Source organism: Podarcis raffonei, chromosome 4 (genome assembly GCF_027172205.1).
Source record: "Podarcis raffonei isolate rPodRaf1 chromosome 4, rPodRaf1.pri, whole genome shotgun sequence".
In the NCBI taxonomy this organism is placed as follows: Eukaryota; Metazoa; Chordata; class Lepidosauria; order Squamata; family Lacertidae; genus Podarcis; species Podarcis raffonei.
In genome coordinates this window covers 56,925,713-56,944,830 of record NC_070605.1, presented here as the reverse complement: position 1 = coordinate 56,944,830, position 19,118 = coordinate 56,925,713, and the positions used below count along the sequence as shown (strand labels likewise).

The 19,118-nt window shown below is 42.8% G+C and overlaps 1 protein-coding gene across 2 annotated transcripts in view; it reads left to right on the top strand.

Annotated features, from left to right (window-relative positions):
* Positions 1 to 18,824, top strand: part of RIPK4 (receptor interacting serine/threonine kinase 4) — a 29,736-nt gene extending 10,912 nt beyond the window's left edge. For both annotated transcript variants that reach the window (XM_053386781.1, XM_053386780.1), the window contains exons 2-8: positions 6,556 to 6,847; positions 11,670 to 11,818; positions 12,769 to 12,818; positions 13,695 to 13,853; positions 14,938 to 15,038; positions 15,165 to 15,420; positions 16,908 to 18,824. In XM_053386781.1, coding sequence (XP_053242756.1) covers positions 6,563 to 6,847; positions 11,670 to 11,818; positions 12,769 to 12,818; positions 13,695 to 13,853; positions 14,938 to 15,038; positions 15,165 to 15,420; positions 16,908 to 18,067 — 2,160 coding nt within the window. In that variant the 5' untranslated portion in view covers positions 6,556 to 6,562 and the 3' untranslated portion in view covers positions 18,068 to 18,824. The remainder of the gene's footprint in view (positions 1 to 6,555; positions 6,848 to 11,669; positions 11,819 to 12,768; positions 12,819 to 13,694; positions 13,854 to 14,937; positions 15,039 to 15,164; positions 15,421 to 16,907) is intronic.
* The last annotated feature ends 294 nt before the right edge of the window (positions 18,825 to 19,118 follow it).

Genomic DNA, 19,118 nt, shown 5'->3' with positions numbered 1-19,118 from the left:
CTGAAGAGAGCTAGATGTCTGTGATACTCTAAACATTATCTCCTTGGGTGATAGGTTAAAGGTAAAGGGACCCCTGACCATTAGGTCCAGTCGCAGACGACTCTGGGGTTACGGTGCTCATCTCGCTTTGGCCAAGGAAGCCGGTGTACAGCTTCCGGGTCCTTTGGCCAGCATGACTAAACCGCTTCTGGCGAACCAGAGCAGCGCACGGAAACGCCATTTACCTTCCCACTGGAGTGGTACCTATTTATCTACTTGCACTTTGATGCGCTTTTGAACTGCTAGGTTGGCAGGAGCAGGGACCGAGCAACGGGAGCTCACCCCGTCATGGGGATTCGAACCGCCGACCTTCTGATTGGCAAGCCCTAGGCTCTGTGGTTTAACCCACAGCGCCACCCGCGTCCATTTTGGGTGATAGGTTAGGATTAGATATATTTCAGAATTTTAAGCCCATTGATTTTTAGCGTGTCTACTCTTATCACTTCGTTAGATACCTCCATTGTGTTAAGACTGAGATGAAAAGGTACAAAAGTGAGATGAACATGATTGTCCTTTATTATACTTAATCAAGGAGAATAGATACATATCGCTGGGGATAATGGAACAGACCTTGCCAATAAAAGCTTTTGACAAGCTGTGCCCTGTGCTTAGAACTTGAGCAATGTCAACCAAGTGAGTGCAGGTATCTTTCATCATTGTTCAATTATGCACATGTGGTGTCCTCTGACAGTTTAGTAGTCCTCAGTGTGATGAAAAAATTGAGAATATTTGGTAGCTAATATTCTGAAGCCCTCTTCATGCACTCGGTGTGAATATGTGTGGTATAAAATTTGGAATGGAGGAAAAGCACACACACAGGTCCTGCCACCAAGATCCCTGTGCATGCTGGTTCCTCTTTCAGACTTTCCTGCATTGAGATGGGTGCATTGAGTGGAGCAGAAGTGTGTTCTCGTGAATCCCCTTAGATTCCTCTTTGTGACTGGGACCCCCTATTAAGCAGGATTCCTGATCACAAGGATGATTCTAAGCAAGTTCAGCTTAATGTGCTTAGGACCGCCCTTCAGACCCTTCCCTCTCAATGCAGTAAAATCCAAAATGAGGATATTTCAGGAGGGGGCTTGGGTGCATTGCCTCCCTCCCTTTTTTGCCCACACACATTCAGGTGAACTCTTGAATAGGGCTACTGTTACTATCCAATTTAGAATGCTAGTTCATTCCCCTTTCTGTTTACTTGGCAAACAAGGCATAAAGCAGGGAAGAACTTTCTGAAACAAACCTCTGTTCATACAGAAGTTGGAGGCCACTGGTTTTCTCTTGTCCACAGCAAAAATCTCCCTTTTCAAGTTCCTCCCCTTCCAAGATTTATAGCAATGCAGTTCTCAAGGCAAATGTCATTTTATATGGAAATTATTGGTAAACTTTACCTTTCTTAGTTTCTATCAAGTTCCTCCCCGCTTCTTTCCCCACCACTGGACTCAGAACTTCAGTTCCTGGGCTTTCCCCAGCCAAAAAAGTGTCAGTGGCTGGAGATGAGTATGTAGTATTCACCACATGTCCTTTCCATGCTCACAGTTGAATCCCAGGGTCAGTCCATGGGATCTTCTGCCCCTGCTGCCATTCCCCTTTGCCGTAGCTCCCCTTTGCTTGTTTGCTCCCTCATTTGGAGATGGCAAGTAAAGAAGCAGCTTGAGAACCAAGGATCAGGAATGTCCATATGCCTTCTGTCTCTCAGAGGTGGTCCAGATTGGGCCCAGAGGGGGAGTGTCAAGTAGGTGGGCAACAGTAAGTAGCAGGAGAACTGTGGGTGGGGGCTTGAGAGCCTCTTTCCCAAGGGGCTCCCTAAAATCAGGAACCAGCTTTCATTTAACATTGTGTGTAAACTAGCCTTTGACTTGGTGGTGGCTTTTATTTTGCCTGTTTGGTCTACAACCGCCCACCCACTTTCGCAGATTCCACCTCAGTATTCGGAGATCTTCTGCAGTTTGTATCCCACGCTAGCTGGAGCTCGGTGAGTTATGTACGCTTAGGGGCAAGAGTTGGCTGCGCTGCTCACTCACTGACACTCCCTTCCTCCTTGTCATGTCAAAGCACCCTGGTGTTTCTCTTCAAAAGTAATTATCTTAAAAGATAGGAGCCTCAGGGCAGTAATAGCAGCCACACCGGATGCTGGAAAGAGACCCCACCATCTGTTCCCACACCCAGTCTGTAGCATTGAGGTGGGGAGGAGAACTTAAGAAGGGCCTCCAAGTCTCCTCTCAAAGGAGACTCCAACGCAACTCTCTAGTTTGAACCTTCTTGATGTGACTCATTGGTCCTGAAAGGCAACATTACTGCACCAGATTCTTACTTCTAGATATGGACTTGCTAGTTAATGACTGTATATTTAATTTGACTGGCTACCTAGCACTGATTTCACTTATTTTTCACCGTTCTCAAATGAAACTCTTTTCTAGGGCATCAGTATAAGTATCCCCTTCTGTCCCTATTTTAGGTAGGACTAGCCCTTTCCCCTTGTTATTATATGTATTGATGTCTTCACCAATTGGGTGCCTTCCAGCTGATGGGAGTTGTAGTCAAAAGCACCTGGAGGGCACTCATTTGTTGAAGTCTGATGTACTGAATTCTTGAACAATACTGGATTGTTTCTGCCACATACAGTCGTTTTGGCTGACACAATGGCACCTGATGAATTAGGAGGACTTGGTCTCATGACATCTTTGGGGGCATTTAGCAAATAATATAGAAAACTTGAAAATACTAGGAGTCTTATGGACACTTTTGCTTTTGTATTTAGGTCACACATGAGTCTATTTTTATGTTGCTTTCAAGTAAGGTAAATGCAGTGACTTGAACAGACTTCTCATCTTGCTATGTGTAGCCATGTTCAAATTACATCAGCTTCATTGTGTTTCCCATCAACAAAGACCATGATTGGATTCTGTTTATCATAGTGTTCTTAATCCTGGGCTGGATTCAATTTAGCTGCTGTTTGGGTGGGAAGCAACATCTCATACAACTGAGCTCTTCCCTCCCTCCCTCCCTCCTCTGCATGCTCCACCACTTAACCCTGCTTTTGAGGGTTGGGGAAAGCCCTAGAACATGTCTGGGGGCACATGGTGGGAGGCGAGAGTCCTGTTGTGTGAGTGGACCTCATTCCTTGCATACACACATCCTGTACTTCGTGTTACATTGAATTCTACTCTCTCCCTTGGTAGAAAGCTTGGTCCTAAACAATGGAATAAAATGTCTTAAAATGGGAGCACTAGCAGGCATTGGAAAGAACTTGTGTCTAACAGGGCCTGCAAACAGCACAATTTTTTTGTTGCAGTCCTTTACAAACTGTAAATTACAGCTTTGCTTGAGTTTTTTCCCCTGTTGCTCCTTCTTCTGCAGTCATGAGGTCTCCAAATAATTTTGTATTGCTAGTCTAAAGTTTTGGGGCTCTTACTTCCGGGTTGGCGCCATTGTTTAATGGCGGATTCCCTCCGAGCTCCGGAGGGAATCGGCTCCGTAGCGTCTGGGTCTGGCCGCTGCGGCGAAGCGGAGACCCTTAAAATCACAGGCGCGGATGCCTGTGAACACAGAGACTCGGCGGGCACCATTTGCGCCCCCCCAATCCGCGACGGAGCCTTTCTAAAGGCTTCGGAACGGAGGCAGGGTGAGGCGTGGTGCTGAGAGTACTCCCTCGCCTACGGAGTGAAGCCGCAAGCCATTGACAGAGAGCGCCAACTTCTTTCAAGACCGACTGGACTCTAAAATATAAACCCGTGAGTAATACGGAGATTGGAACGTTAAAAAATTTTAATTTTGGATCTGGAACGAGCGGGAAGGGGCTAAAAAGGAAGTCACCCCCCCCTTTGTAAACAATTTAAAGCAAAGGACTGGGCAACTAAGGTCGAGAGAACCTGTTTTTTAGTGAAAAGATCTTGATTTCACGGTTTTGACACTATAAGGATTTACTGGAGGATAAAAAGAATCTGGGGATTGGAATTTCACCCCCCCCCCGAGACCCGGGAACGCCCCAAGAGAAAGTCTGTTGCATGGAAGATTTTGACAGCTGTCAAGAGAGCTGCTAGTCAGCTAGTTGCCAGCTGGAAAAAGAGAACATTGTTTCTGCTGTTTTTGCTGGTTTACTTGGTACAACTTTGTTGAAAATAACGAGGGCTGATACAAAATAACTGGACTTTTGGTTTTGAGCTGAAAGGAACATTAAGGAACTAAAATCCCCCTAGAGGGGTAATAGGGATACTACATTACAAAAATGACTGGAGTATGTAAAATCCAAGCAGAATTGGACAGAGCACTCGTTCTCTTGGGAAACTTGAAAGATGAATACAATGTTATGTCTACAAAGGTATCACTACTACACTGGTCAGTAAACAACAGTTTTGAGCCTGATAAGGACTTGAAACAGGAAGCCCATTCAACTGAACAAATAAATGAAACTGAAAGTGCAGAAATGATGGAGCAAGGTGCAGTCTTTGAAGAAAATGAAGGAGAAGCAGGAGATGTGCAGGAGTTAAAGGAGAGTTACAATATGAGGCCTGACATGATGATAAAAAAGGACAATAAAAATTGGATGTGGAAAGCCTGGTCTGAATGGGAACCTGGAAAATGGAGAGATCTCCCTTGGAGGAGATCTGAAGACCTGAGGATTACAAATCTGAGGAAGGTGAAAGCTGGAGCCTTGGGGATATCTGGATCTGTAAGAAATTTGAAACAAGAGTTGGAGCCCCCCACAGGCTTTGCTTTTAAGTATGGAAGACTGGCTGGAAGCAACAAGGATTCTGCTGGGCTGGAGCCCCTCCGAGACTTGGGGTTTAACATTAAGGACTATCAAAGAGACCGGCAGAAAGGAACTGAGAGAGATAAAAGGGCCTCAGATGTGAGGTCTCCAGGCTAAATAAATAATATAAAGACTGATGGACATTGGTCGGGGACTGGAACCGGGAAAAGGGTGGGTGGAGGTTGGGAATCCAAAGGGCACATAAGGATAATTTGTTTTCTTTTTTTTTATTTATAATTAGTGGTAAGGAAATTGGGTAAATCGTGGAAGGGAAATTTTGGTCGACTTTAGGAAAAAGGTTTAAGAACAATTAATGAGGTATAAGTATTGATGTGTGTTTTTAATAAGGTAAAATTGGTTTCTTCTTTTTTAAATTAATTGAAAACAAGATTGTTAAAAATAAATGGAGGAAATGGAAAAAAGAAGCAAAGTAAAAAATGGTATGTTAGAATAAATGTATAAGTTAAGGTAAAGAAATAAGTTAAGGATTTGCTGAACTGACAATTTAAATTGGAATACAAGAAGGGGAGGTGTGAGGAGGTCTGAGAAATAAGGTTAAGAACAATAAGTATTAGTAACTTTATGTGTTTTTTCTATTTTTCTTTTGTTGTTTAATTTTGTTATGTATTTTTGTATTTTTCTTTTGTTCTGTTTATTTTTTGTTCTTGTTTGTTTTTTGAAAATGCTAATAAATATTTAATTAAAAAAAAAATAAAGTTTTGGGGCTGTTAGCTAGGCATCTGAATCTGGGAGTTTGCTCAGCGTAACTCTGTTTAGCCTTGAAAACTGCTAGATGACTTTGGGACAAGTTATGCATACTGTCTTCTGCTAACGTACCCCATAGTTTACAGTGAGAATAAAATAGAATAACCTCCGTGTATGCCATCCTGTGCTTCTTGGAAAAGGTTAGAATGAAAATGTGGTTAATAAGTCTTAGATACTTGAGAGACCAAGAAGAATCTTTCTAGAGTAGACCAAAGAGACATCCTGTTCTCACAGTGCTTAATCACATGCCAATTTAAAATCTAGGGAGTAGAAGCCTAGGAGAGTTCACTTCAGATCTGTGTTCTAACTTTTTCATCATAGTGCAGATAAAATTCAATACCATGATGAATATTTTAAGTGCTTCACAAAGGTTGTAATAAGAGAAGTTTTATGATACTCTTATCTATTTAACCTTTTTGTGCTGCCTGGACAAAAGGATGATTATTTATGAGCCAAAATTATGTGCATATTCTAGTTCTCCGTAACTACCTAAATGAGATTAGTAACTGTAAGACCATCCTGCAGCTTTCATATGAAACCCATTTACAAATGATTTTGACTTGATAAAATGTACACAACTTAGAAATTCCAGAGAAGTTAAATTTCAGCTCTGTAAAACACAGCAGCTGAGTTGCATATCATGGTAAGCCATGCATAATGGTGTGCTGTGAACAGGAGAATCACTCCTTTGCTCTACCCCACTAGTCAGTGGGAGGAACAAACCATAATCCTTGGCTTAACCATACCATAGATCAGAACTGGTAAGCAAGAACAAACCTTGGCTTCAGCTCATGATTTGTTTGGACAACAACAAACCATGATCTCCAGCTCAGACATAATGCTGTGCCAAAGACTGTGAATACATTAATGGATACATAAAAATGTATGCACTAAATATCAGTAAAATGGAAGAATTTCCCATACAAAATTTGAAGCTAATAAATGGTTGAAATGCTATTGATAAATATAAACTAAAGTCCTGTACTTTACCCTTTTTTACATAGGGAGCGTATGGAACTGTTGGAAGAAGCCAAGAAGATGGAAATGGCAAAATTTCGCTACATCCTTCCAGTCTATGGCATCTGTAAAGAGCCTGTGGGCTTGGTCATGGAGTACATGGAGACAGGATCACTGGAGAAGCTCCTGGCTGCAGAACCGCTGCCCTGGGACCTGCGCTTCCGAATCATCCATGAAACAGCTGTGGGCATGAACTTCCTTCATTGCATGTCCCCACCTCTGCTTCACCTGGATCTTAAACCAGCAAACATACTGCTTGATGGCCATTATCATGTCAAGGTATGTCCTAGGTCATTGCTATTTGACCCACAATTTTTTTGCCATTATCATCACAATGAGACTGAAGGAGAGGTTTGTCTCTGGGCCTTTCAATGCAAATTCTTCTTTGATGTGCATGATGTGACACTTGGTTGTGAGTTCAGTGTCACATGTTATCCTTGCTTTATAGCAGGAGTGGGGAACCTGTGGCTTTCTAGATGTTGTTGGACTATAACTCCCATCCGTACAAGCCAGCATGGCTGGAGGTGATGCAAGTTGTTGTTCACCAATATCTGAAGGGCCAAAGGTTACCCACCCCTGCTTTAAAACTTTGTCACTGTTTGCTAAACACAGTTACAGCTTTTCCGTTGTTGTTTTTTAAAAAAGAGTACCAGGGAAGGAAAAAAGCAAGACATTGCAAAGGTGTTTTTTATTTTTTAATCAACTTTCAGAAAATGCTATTGTGGTAGTGAGTAAATAGTGATCGTACAGACCAATCCTAACTGTAAGCAATCTTATGTTTATAATTGAAAGCTCTTTGTGTAAGAGGTTGTATGATAGTGAGGGGAAATAAACAGGAAAACATGTTGGGTTGATACCCATGTTTTTCTCTGCATAGATGGATAGTTGCAGTGTGGTATTACAAACCAACATCTTTCCCATATATAAAATACTTTATGGAATATTTTAATGCAGGTGTGCACAATTAATCTTGAATTGTGGCGTATAACAAACATCCTGTAGCTTATAACCAAGAGAGGTTAATTTGCCAAACGAGCTGCCCTGTTTAACTAACCATCGCTGTAAACAAGGAGCCTTGGTTCACATGTAAAACTAAGCCAATGTTCTTAGAAATAGAAAGGAAATTCTGCAGAAACCCTTCTCCTTGCTATAAGAGCCTGATTACTTGCTCAGACTTGCTGAGGCGCATCTGCAGTCCACTAAAACAAGAATTACTATTAGAGCTGAAAATGGATTTCACTGTTTCTTTTTCAACTAATTAATTGCGAAAATTCTGTTCCTGTGTAATGTACTTAGTATCTTGCTACTTGTGGTGTGAATGAGAACAGACAGATCTTTGTAAAAATAGCCTATGTTTGGTTTTTGGAACATATGGATATGGTTCAGGAGGGAGTTGGTGTGTTCAGTGCTTGAAACAGCTCATTCATGTAGTGGGGAGCCATGGTTTCCCATTAATATCTGAACTGCACCCCAGATTTTTAGATAGTTGCACAGCATTAAAGTTACAGTGATGCCTGGATTCCTTGGGGGCTGAGGAGTTTAGAGCTTGTTTCTGTTCCCAGTTCAAAACTCGTTAATTTTCTAAAAATTCATCTTCTCAAACTTTGATGTTCCCCAAAAAAAACATAATGGTATGCTACACTGCCAGAATACAGGAAATTGCTTTGGTTACAGATATTATATATAAACATTATATTCAGTTATATTTATATATAAATATTCAATTATAACTGCATACTTATAATTGCCGGTTCCATGCAATAGATGTTTTAAGTCCTATGCATTTTTATGAAAGTAGCAGAATAGCTTTCTTTACTTAGATGTAAAAACAACAGAGCATCTCTAGGCACCTTAAGGACTAATAAATTAAGGTGCCACAAGGCTCTGTTGCACAAAACAAAACAAAAACCCACCAGACTACCCCCCTGGAAATGGACTTAAATGTGTTTCTGATTTTATTTGTGAGGTTTGTGTTTAGAAGTTCTCATCCCAAAAACTGATTCCAGAGGGTTGGAGGAAACTCCATAGCATTTGGGGGAATTTTTTAAGAAGGGAACATAAATAATGCCCTTCTCCAAAAGAAAGTGCTCACAAACAGAAGTGCCTTTTGAATCCAAGTTCAAAGCTCTCCAGTCGCATACCTATATCTGACAACTAAACACACAGAAGTCATAGCAGCAGGGCTTACTTTTTAATCCAGCTTTATTACTCGATAGGCTATCCTTGGCTTAGAGTGTGGTGCAATAAAACTCCTTACCAATGACTTTTCTGTTCATTCCCCACTTGGCATCTTCCATAGTTGTGTTCTATAACCTTTGAAGCTGCTCTAGTTCTAGCCTTATGGTTAGATTGCAATCCAAGTTGTTGGAGTACTTCTAGTTGTGTGTTTGTTTGTTTAGCTTCTTTTTATAGTGCCTTTTATGTGCATGGCACTATATAAAGTACAGGTGTCATCAGTCCCTGCTCCAAAATGGGCCTTTCAGTCTAATGTAGAATCAGGCAAGCAGCTGAGGAAGGGGGGAAATGGAGGCATGGGAAGAATAGTTTATTATTCCAATGGTGCATCCTTTAATTTAGTTACATTGAGGCATAGTGACCATGGGGATGAGGGAGTGGCAAGTACAGAGGCAGGAGGTGAAAGGAAGCAGGAGGCAGTGAGTAGGACTGAGATTGGGAGACATGGAGGGGGAAGGTGCCATAATGTTCAAGGGTGTCTCTAGGGGTCTAAATACTCAGGGCACACACAGGACTCTTCAGAGCTTCTGGTAGTTGCCGGAGTTCTTGGTGGTGGAAGGAGCCATAGAGCAACCACCCGGGCCCACCCTAGCAATCCGGATTCGCTTTTCTGAAAGCAGTTCTTGTAAGGGGTTATAGCATTCCAAAACAGGGCTCCAGCCAAGACTATTTAACAGGCAAGAGCAGCTGAACGAGGAGTTCAGGTTAGCTGAAAATAGGTGTCCAAGCTGTGTTTTGCATGGAAATATGAGTGAGGAGACATAGCTTGCTGTAACTAAAGTTGCTTTTGTCTCTCTTCCATGGAGTTCAAAGAATGTGTGTTGCAAGTTAGTCACTCCCTGTAGCTGTTCACGCATATCTCTGCAATAATTTTAATAGCCTGAGATCACATTATTTGTAAAAGGGATTTGATACTTGGTTTCATTTCTCCCTTTGCCAAATGTTATTAGCTGGTTGTGTGGGAGGCTATTGCAGAATTCCCATAGAACTTTGATGTTTGCACCCAAAGTTGTACAAAGGGTGAAAGCAAGGCCCTCAAAATTTGGCTAATCTGTGCATGCCTATCCAAACTGGTATCCAGATTACTGGATGGAATACAAAATTCTAAGTACTACATTGCTACATTTGGCTGTACTGTCTGCCACCTATAGGCATGTCAGAAGGTGTCTTGAATCTAATTAAAAGCCCTTCTTTTATGACTGTATTTTTGTGTGTGCTGCATGGTTCCCACTGATGTTAATAGGAGTTGTATGACTAAACGTCATGCTCAGTGTTAGAAACTTACTTCAAAGCATCTAATTTTAAACCCACAAGACTCCTTCCAGAACGCAGCTCTCTTGCCAAGGCTTTGAGAGTCCTTGAAGGCACAACTCAGTTTGATTTAGTTGTCAGAGCATTCTGATATGCTCAAAGCTGCAGCTCTACTTCTGGTTGTGTTCTGATTATAATGATAACAATTTGCTTAAAACAGAGACTTGTAAGATGAGTTTGCGTGATTCATAATGCCAAAATTAGTCACTTTTGCACCTGGGTCCTCCAAAAATTTGTGTGCCATTGCATCTGGTCAGAAGATTTTTCCTCTGTAGCAGAAATCAAGTTATAAAAAAGTTTAGACAATAAGCTCTTTTGTCGCTCAGTGCGGGAGACATTGGCGGGGGGTGGGGTGGGGAATATCTAAAACATGAGCCTTTGGTAGTTTACCTTGCCCCGCTCCCCTTGACTTGGCTGAGGTTTGAGCTGGGACTTCAGGAATCACTATAAAATTGCTTGCTTCAAAAATATGTGAACTCAGGGTGTGTCTGAATATTTACATACAGAGACAAATACATTGAATCTTTCCCCACTTCCTTCTCCACCCTGTGCATCTAACTGCTTCGGAAATGTCTTTGCTGTTGTTTCCCATTAGATTATCCCCCCCACCCACCCATACTGTCATTTCTCCTTTCAGGCCAACTAACTTAACAACAACAACAATGTAAGTGCTTTGCAGTGGTGTGTACTTATTAAACATTACTTGCCTTGAGCTTCAGGGTTGGCAAATTACAAATGAAAATAAAGTAATCTTTAACCAGAAGCAGTTGGTAACCTTCCATCCCTTTCTCTTTCTTTCATCTCCTGTTCTTCCCTCTGTTGCACATCATTTTGTTCCAAGTACATAACTACAAAGATAAATCTCTCTTAAAGTGATCCTCATTGGTGCAACAGTCACCTAACTTATAAGTATTTCCCTAGGTTTGCAATGTCTTGCACTACATTCCTAAATAGCTAGAAAAAAACAAGTGTCTCAGGAGGTAGAATAATAAGGCCTCTGCTTAGCCTTGTGCAGAAAGGCTTCAAATGTGTGGAACATTAACAGTTCTGTTTATAAGGCTGTTGAGTTTTCTGTCTCCTGCCAGCTCCCTCCCTTTGAATCTCCTAAGCAAAATCCTGGAAGAAAATCTATGGATTTATTTTGTTTTGACACTTAAACATAATTGGGTGTGTGTAAACTCTTAAGAAGTGCTTGCTGTTACTTGCTTATTCTTTCCATAGCCATCTGCCTGGTGCGCACCAGTTATCGCTTTCATTTCTTTTTTGGAATGAAGAATCCTTTTTTTGTCACTCGCTGGGTATGCAAAGTTGCTGCAATTTCTACAGGCAAACTGTATCTCTTTCATAAAATTTTTTCCTCGCATAACATTTAGCAGACATCAGCAAGTTTTCTTGCTTGGGAGGGACAAACAGTACTGATTTGTGAGGCTCAGAGTAAGCACTTAAGCCCAACTGTCTCCAATGCTCTAAACCACTGTGTTTGTGCAACCACACATGCAGAAATGATTTTGCAGACTACTCTAACTGGAACTCTTTTTTTTTTTAACTTTATCAGATTTCAGACTTTGGATTAGCCAAGTGCAATGGCCTTTCACATTCACACGATCTCAGCATGGATGGGCTTTGTGGCACTATAGCATACCTGCCTCCAGAACGCATTAAAGAGAAGACCCGGTACTTTGATACTAAACATGATGTCTACAGGTTTGTACTTTTCTTCCTCAGTGCATCTATTTCTCTCCAGTATTTGCTAGTTAACTCTGGTAGAATTAAACTCTCAGGAAATCCTTAGAATTGATATTTTGTTTAACCATTTTCTTACAATGGAATATCAACAAAACAGGACACAAAGGCCAACTCTTCAAAACTCGGGAGATACCTAAGGGAGTCATTGTAGCTTTAATGCAATGCACTTGTCTCATGCCAGCCAAAATTTTGATAAATCAACCTGTGTTTGAATTCCTTCTTGAACTGGCAAAACCAAGGTCACATCTGCAGATATTTCTTGATTCTTTAGGAAGCAGTGTTGGAACCCAGTTGATCATTTTCCAGACCTCCTAATTTTCTTTGGTGCCATCTGGGTCAAGCTGATCTGGGTTACACCTCAACATGCCAAGCCACTTGAGAGGCATTAAAAGCAAGGTTCATGCACTGTGTAACAAGTGCTGTTTCAGTTATCACGTTTCATTACTGTCCAGCCCAAAGGTGACATTGTCAACAGGCTGTGGAGATGCAGTATGCAAGCACAATGGGTGTGTAACATCTCTTTCTGTGCTCCAAAAGTGAAGTTGATCAGCTGTAGATTCAGGACAAGGAATAGAAAGTAATTTTTGTACACAAGGCATAATTAGAACAGGGTTTTCCAGAAGTTGTTGGACTACAACTCCTATCATCCATGACTACTGACCACGCAGGCTAGGACTAATTGGACTTGTAGTCCAATAAATACCTGGATGGCACCAGGATAGATCTTGGTTTGGTCTACAAAGACAATTCTTACGTTCTTTCGACACCCATTCTCAATTCTAGCATACCTAATTTGTATTTGATGGTCTGGGATGATTAGCACTAGACAGCCTAACAGTAATCAAGAAAGAGAGAGTGCATCCTATGATTTTTATAAAGTTAACATTAACTGATGTTTCTATTTGCAGCTTTTCCATTGTTATCTGGGGAGTTCTCACACAGAAAAAGCCCTTTTCAGGTAAGCAAATAAATACTTGTTTAATGGATCATATTTTAGATGAGCACATCAAACAAAAGTCCTCCTCAAGTGTGTGTATGCCCACCCTGATGAGACTAGCCTTCAGAATGCCCAAGCTTCATCACTGCCAATTATACATCTGTTCTAGCTGCTTAACAACCACACCTTTCATGCATAGCTTTGAGGAAACCTCAGCTATTATTTCTGCACTGAAAGCCAGACTGGAGACCATAGAGTGTCAGGCTTGATAAGGAACAAAAGTGTCGTTGCATCTACCCTCATATGAATAGATGGGGACATGTTGCATCCACCAGTGTCCTCTTAACAGTTAGCCAAGCTGTTCAGACCTCAACGTCATGTAAGTAAAGAGCAGGCAGTCTTTACTTTAACCTGAAACAATGTATGTAGGGAGCCAGGCAACATACCGTATTTTTCACTCTATAAGATGCACCAGACCACAAGACGCACCTAGTTTTTGGAGGAGGAAAACAAGAAAAAAAAAATTCTGAATCTCAGAAGCCAGAACAGCAAGAGGGATCACTGTGCAGTGAAAGCAGCAATCCCTCTTGCTGTTCTGGCTTCTGTGATAGCTGCGCAGCCTGCATTTGCTCCATAAGATGCACACACATTTCCCCTTACTTTTTAGGAGGGGAAAAGTGAGTCTTATAGAGCAAAAAATATGGTACCTTCTGCCATTACCAGCTGATCCAGAGACCCTAACCTATGAGACCTTTGAGTCAGTTGAAATGCGTACCCCTCTCTTCTAGAAAGAGAACCCTAGCAGGAAAGAAGACTCTGATTAAGGTGATCTGTGCTATTGGTCAGAGGCTGCTTCAGTTCTCAGAGTAATCTTAATTTGTGCCTTTTCCTTTGCAGAAGAGAATAATATTCTACATATTATGGTGAAAGTAGTGAATGGCCACCGCCCAGAGTTGCCAGCTGTCTCCAGATCCAGACCTCATGCGTGTAACAGCTTGATCAAACTGATGCAAAAGTGCTGGCAAGACGATCCTAGCAAAAGGCCAACATTTCAAGGTAAACTTTTTACCGACTAGTTGGCAAACCCAGTGAGTCATTTCAGTGTTCGGGACTATACTAATCCCTGGTAGAGCTCCACCAAAATCTTGTAAAAATGATGAATGCAGAGTATACCCAACCCACTCTTTCGCACAGGCAGCAGTATGGGGCACTTCCTCACTACAGGGAAGGGATTATACAAGAACTTGTCCGATCATGAAAGTGTTGATTTAGATGTCAAATGATCTGGCTAGCTCCCCAAGTTGCTGCCTAGGTTTAACACTTTGATCCTTAAAATCCCAGGTAAAATGTTAGATGTCTGTTTTTTCTTACTGTGTATTCCGTAGCATGAAAGAGGTGTCATGAAGAGTAAGTTAAGGTCATGTTTGATTAGCCTTAAAAAGCAGGTTGAAGTATCAGCATAGTCTGAAATGCTACAGCAGATGATTGAATGTGGTTTTACTGCCATATTGCAGTTTGTGCAGCTTCCTTATGTTACAGTTAACTTTGCGGGTAAGAGCCTTCTGCAATTTATGTTATAGGAAGAGCCTTGCTGGATCTGGTTCAGCATTCTGTTTTCTTGAAGCTGTGTGTGTGTGTTTGCACAAAAGCATGCTGGGGTGGGGGTGCAAATCCTTCACTTGGCACAACAACTAATCTTCTCTCCTGGTGACGGATTTGAACATGGCTCCATAACCTGCTATGTTGTGCAACTGGCATACTCTATTCCATCTCAGTAGGTTTTGTGGTGACATAATACAGTCTTTACAGGGCAGAAATTCTCCGCAGAGTTAATTGCTTACACAGAGGAAGTAAGGCACATTGGGGAAATATGTTGCTGTAGCAGTGGGAGTTTGGATCAACACCTTGATTCAAAAATTATGATAATGTTATATAGAGTGGTTGACCAAACTTCTAAGTAGGAAGCGGTATCCTCTAGCAGCTGGATAGTTTAATTTTGCTTATCTAAACTGGCCAGTTGTTGAGAAAGAGATTGTGGCATATGGGAAATATACACAGTCGCTGTAAATGATGCACATATTATTTGACCCATCTTCTACTAGTATAAATCTAATCTTTGGCCTTTGTTTTTGTTTTTAAGAAATTACTTCTGAAACAGAAGAACTTTGTGAAAAGCCAGAGACTGAAAACAAGGAATTGATAGTTCAGGAGGACACCAGGGATACTCGGACTTACCCCAAGGTATGTACTGTATATGAAAAATAGAGATAATTTGATATTGATGCCTTCTTCCCCTCCTGGGTAACATTTGACAAACACTTTTAATTTATAATTTCCTCCCTCTTCCACCCCCCCCCTTTGTTCCAGGAGCTGCCCGGACTATCCCAGCTAAAGCAAGGGTCTGAAGCTTCCTCATCTAAGGATTACAGCCTTTCAGAATTGTTGTCCCAACTTGACTCGGGAATTTCACAAACAGAAGAGCCTGAAGAACTCAGCCGTAGCGCTTCTGAATCTAGGCTTGCTTCCAGTGACAAGAGGCTTTCAGGAGTGTCCTCAGTAGACTCTGCCTTTTCTTCACGTGGTTCCCTATCACTGTCATTTGAGAGAGAGAATTCTGAAAGTGGTAAGGGTTTTATAGTTTTAGCAAACAATAACTTGGAAAAATGAATTTTGGGTGTGTGTTGGGACTGGGTGGCTGTGGGAGTTAGTGGTTTCTCATGTCCTATATTGAAGGCAGCTTTGCCATGAGATGATGATTTGTGGGAGGATGTGGCACAGCCAGCACAAAGTCCGCTCCCTCATTTTCCCATGGCAATCAGCTGGCTATGTGTTTTAAGATGTTGCATATCAATCATTGTTCCCCCTCATTCTCATAGGCTTTCAAAGAAATTGTGAGCAATGATCATGATGTCTCTTGGGGTGATACCCAACTAAGTCATATTCAGAGTAAGCCCACTGAAATCAATAGACTTAGGCTTTCTGTTGTGAAGTTAGCCTCCACCTCAAAAGGGTTGCCTGATCTTTATCTTGTTTGTTTGATAACAGACCAATTGCACACCACAATTCTGCCAAGACCTTAAAACTGGGCTGGGGAACCTTTAGCCCTTCAGGTGTTGTTGGACTCCATCAGTATCAGCCAACATGGCCATTGCTTAGGGATGATGAGAGTTATAGTCCAGCAACATCTGGAGGGTCAGAGTTTCTCCAGTTCTGCCTTAAAACATAGGCATTTGCGGGTCAAAGGCTTCTTTCCATGAAATGTGTCCTGAGTGTTCCTAGGGAGGTGATAGTATGAAGAATGCATTGTGCAATCTGAGCTAATGAATCTGCATAGGGAACACTGGCAGCTGTCAGGTTAGTGGTCCATCTAGCCCAGTATTATCTACTCTGGCACTGGCTCTCCAGGGTCTCTAGCAGGGCCATTCCTATTACCTGGTTCTCCTTTAATTGGAGATGCCAGCAACTGAGCACATGATCTCCCACTGAACTTCGGTGATAATTTTCATAATCGTGGCAGGGATATTTTCAGCTACAGGAATATTGCCTGGATAGCTGAGTTTATATTTGTGGCACATCAAATCATATTGCAGTCAGATAGTTGAGGCACAACACAGAAACAAATGCTTGACCATGAACTGGCCTTAAATGTTTCATTGTTCTGAGGATTAGGAGCCTTATCTGCATATGAGGATTGGAGAGTGTGTTTTGTAAAGTCTATTTCATGACGCTGGACACCCATCTGTCTGTGTTACTCTTTTTCCCTGGAAAAGCAATAGAACTTCACTAAATTGCTAGAAGCATAATAGTCCTAGCTGTGTGTGCATATGCAGCAGACACCAAGTACACGGGATCCTAGCAAGCTGCATGAGTAATGTGCCCCAAAAGCTGATAACCCTCCTACCCACAGCATGAGTAGTACAATCCAGGTGGAAGATGGGCATGTTGGCACCTGCCCAGTGTGCAAAAAGATGGGAGCGGGGGAAGAGGAGGTGCTTCCTATGTTTTGGCTTCATTGGTAGCATGAAGAGTGGAGCTGCCATTTATTTATTTCTCTTGTGCCTTTAATGTATGGTTGTCATGGAAGTCTAATGTTGCTCTTTGCTTCTCCAGATCTTGGTTCCACGGACATCCAGAAAAGAAAGCTGGCCGAGGCGATTGCATCTGGAGACACGGGCAAACTGATGAAGATCCTCCAGCCGCAGGACGTTGACCTGGTTTTGGATGGGAACTATAGCCTCCTGCATTTGGCTGTTGAGTCAGGCCAAGAAGAGTGTGTCAAGTGGCTCCTCCTTTACAATGCCAACCCCAACCTGACCAACAAGAGAGGCTCCACACCCCTCCACATGGCCATAGAGAAGAAGAATAAAAGCATTGTGGAGCTGCTCCTGGCGAGGAAAATCAACGTCAACGCTAAGGATGAGGACCAGTGGACGGCACTTCACTTTGCTGCGCTGAACGGGGATGAACTGAGCACCAGGCTTCTTCTGGAGAAGAATGCCTCACTGAACGAAGTAGACTTTGAAGGAAGAGCTCCCATCCATGTGGCCTGCCAGTATGGCCAAGAGAACATTGTGCGCATCTTCCTGAGAAGAGGGGTTAATGCAGATATCAAAGGGAAGGAAGGCTGGGTGCCTTTGCATTATGCAGCCTGGCAAGGTCACCTGTCCATCGTGAAGCTTCTTGCCAAGCAGTCCGGGGTGAATGTGAATGCACAGACAGTGGATGGGAGAACCCCTTTGCACCTGGCAGCCCAGAGAGGGCATTACAGAGTAGCTCGTACACTTGTGGACCTGAAGTCGGATGTCAACATCAGAAACGCCTCGCTCCACACCGCTCTCCATGTCGCTGCTGAAACCGGACACACGGGCACTTCGAGGATGCTCCTCAACCGGGGCGCAGACGTAGAAGCGACGACAGCCGAAGGCTGCACTGCACTCCACCTGGCAGCCTGCAGGGGCCACTTATCGACCACCAAGTTACTGGTTGAAGAAGGTGCCAATGTCCTGGCCAAGGGGCCTTCCAAGAGGACGGCACTGCACTTTGCTGCTGGAAATGGACATTGGGAAGTAGTAGAGGAGCTTGTCAGCCCAGAGAATGTAAACGACCCCGATGAGGAAGGCTTCACTGCTCTACATCTGGCAGCGAAAGGCGGACATCCACGCACCCTCGAGGTTCTGTTAAAGCATGGCGCCCTCACATTTCAGACCCCTCTGCAGACGACTAAACAAAATGGATACAGTGCTGTTACTATGCTACTCGGTGAGAGCTAAGTGAACAGACTGCTTGTTTATGTCTTTTGACTTTCCATGGAGACTCTGGGAGCCTGACGATCAGGGTTTTCCCTCTGACTGCTCCTGTGTCATGTGTATGAGTCTGCTTAAATTTGCAGGTGAGTCTGGGTTCTATCCTGGCAGAAGCAGCATTGTTGGTGTAGCAATGCGTTCTAATGAACCGAGGGAGCGTGGGAGCAGGAGCCATGAAATCCTGAGCACGGAGCCTGACACTTTCCTGTGATGTGCTGTTGAGCAAGCCATATGCAAAGACTCTATGTTCTTTCCCTGGGGCTTCAGCAGTGCGGGGAGTTGATCTGCCCTGAAGATGGTATGAGGAGCAATTTGCATTGCATTGCTTTAAGCAGAGACTTGTTGTGTTCCGGACAGAGTCAGTATCTTAATATTTCAATCTTTCTCTTGTTTTTACATTCAGACAAATGATGGGGAAGGTGTCTTCAAACATCATGCTAGAATGTTTTTGAAATTGATTTTCCCACCCCCCACCCCGTTGCATACAAAAAGTACTCTAGCAATCAAAATCTGTTTCACAGTGCACAAGAGTTTGTTGAAAAAGAATGTAAGAAGTGCCTATTTCAAAGCCACACATTTCTGTGTCCTCAAATTGTTGAGCTTTCCTTTTACCCTAGTCAGCAAGTCTTTGCAATTAGAACTGTTAGCATTCAAAAGTTAACTGAAGGCAGTATTGCATAGAAATTGGTGATGTAGAATACACTGGTACGTGCGCGTGCACACACACACACACACACACACACAGAGTGGGCCCACAATTGCAAACTTAAAATGGGCTGGAAGTGGAGGGGCAAATAAATAAATGAAGAGTGGGGGAGTGGGGGAAGTGCACTATGCCCCACTCTCCAGTTATTTATTTCCACCCCCACTTGTGCACCCAGTGGGTTTTCCTGCCAGGGAAAGAGCTCCCAGGGCCCTCCTGAAACCTTCCAAGAACCCAGTTAGCAGCCCTGTGCCCCACAGGGCAGGAGGGGCATTCATGGGGTTCCTGACTTTACACGATGCTGCCTTTGCATGT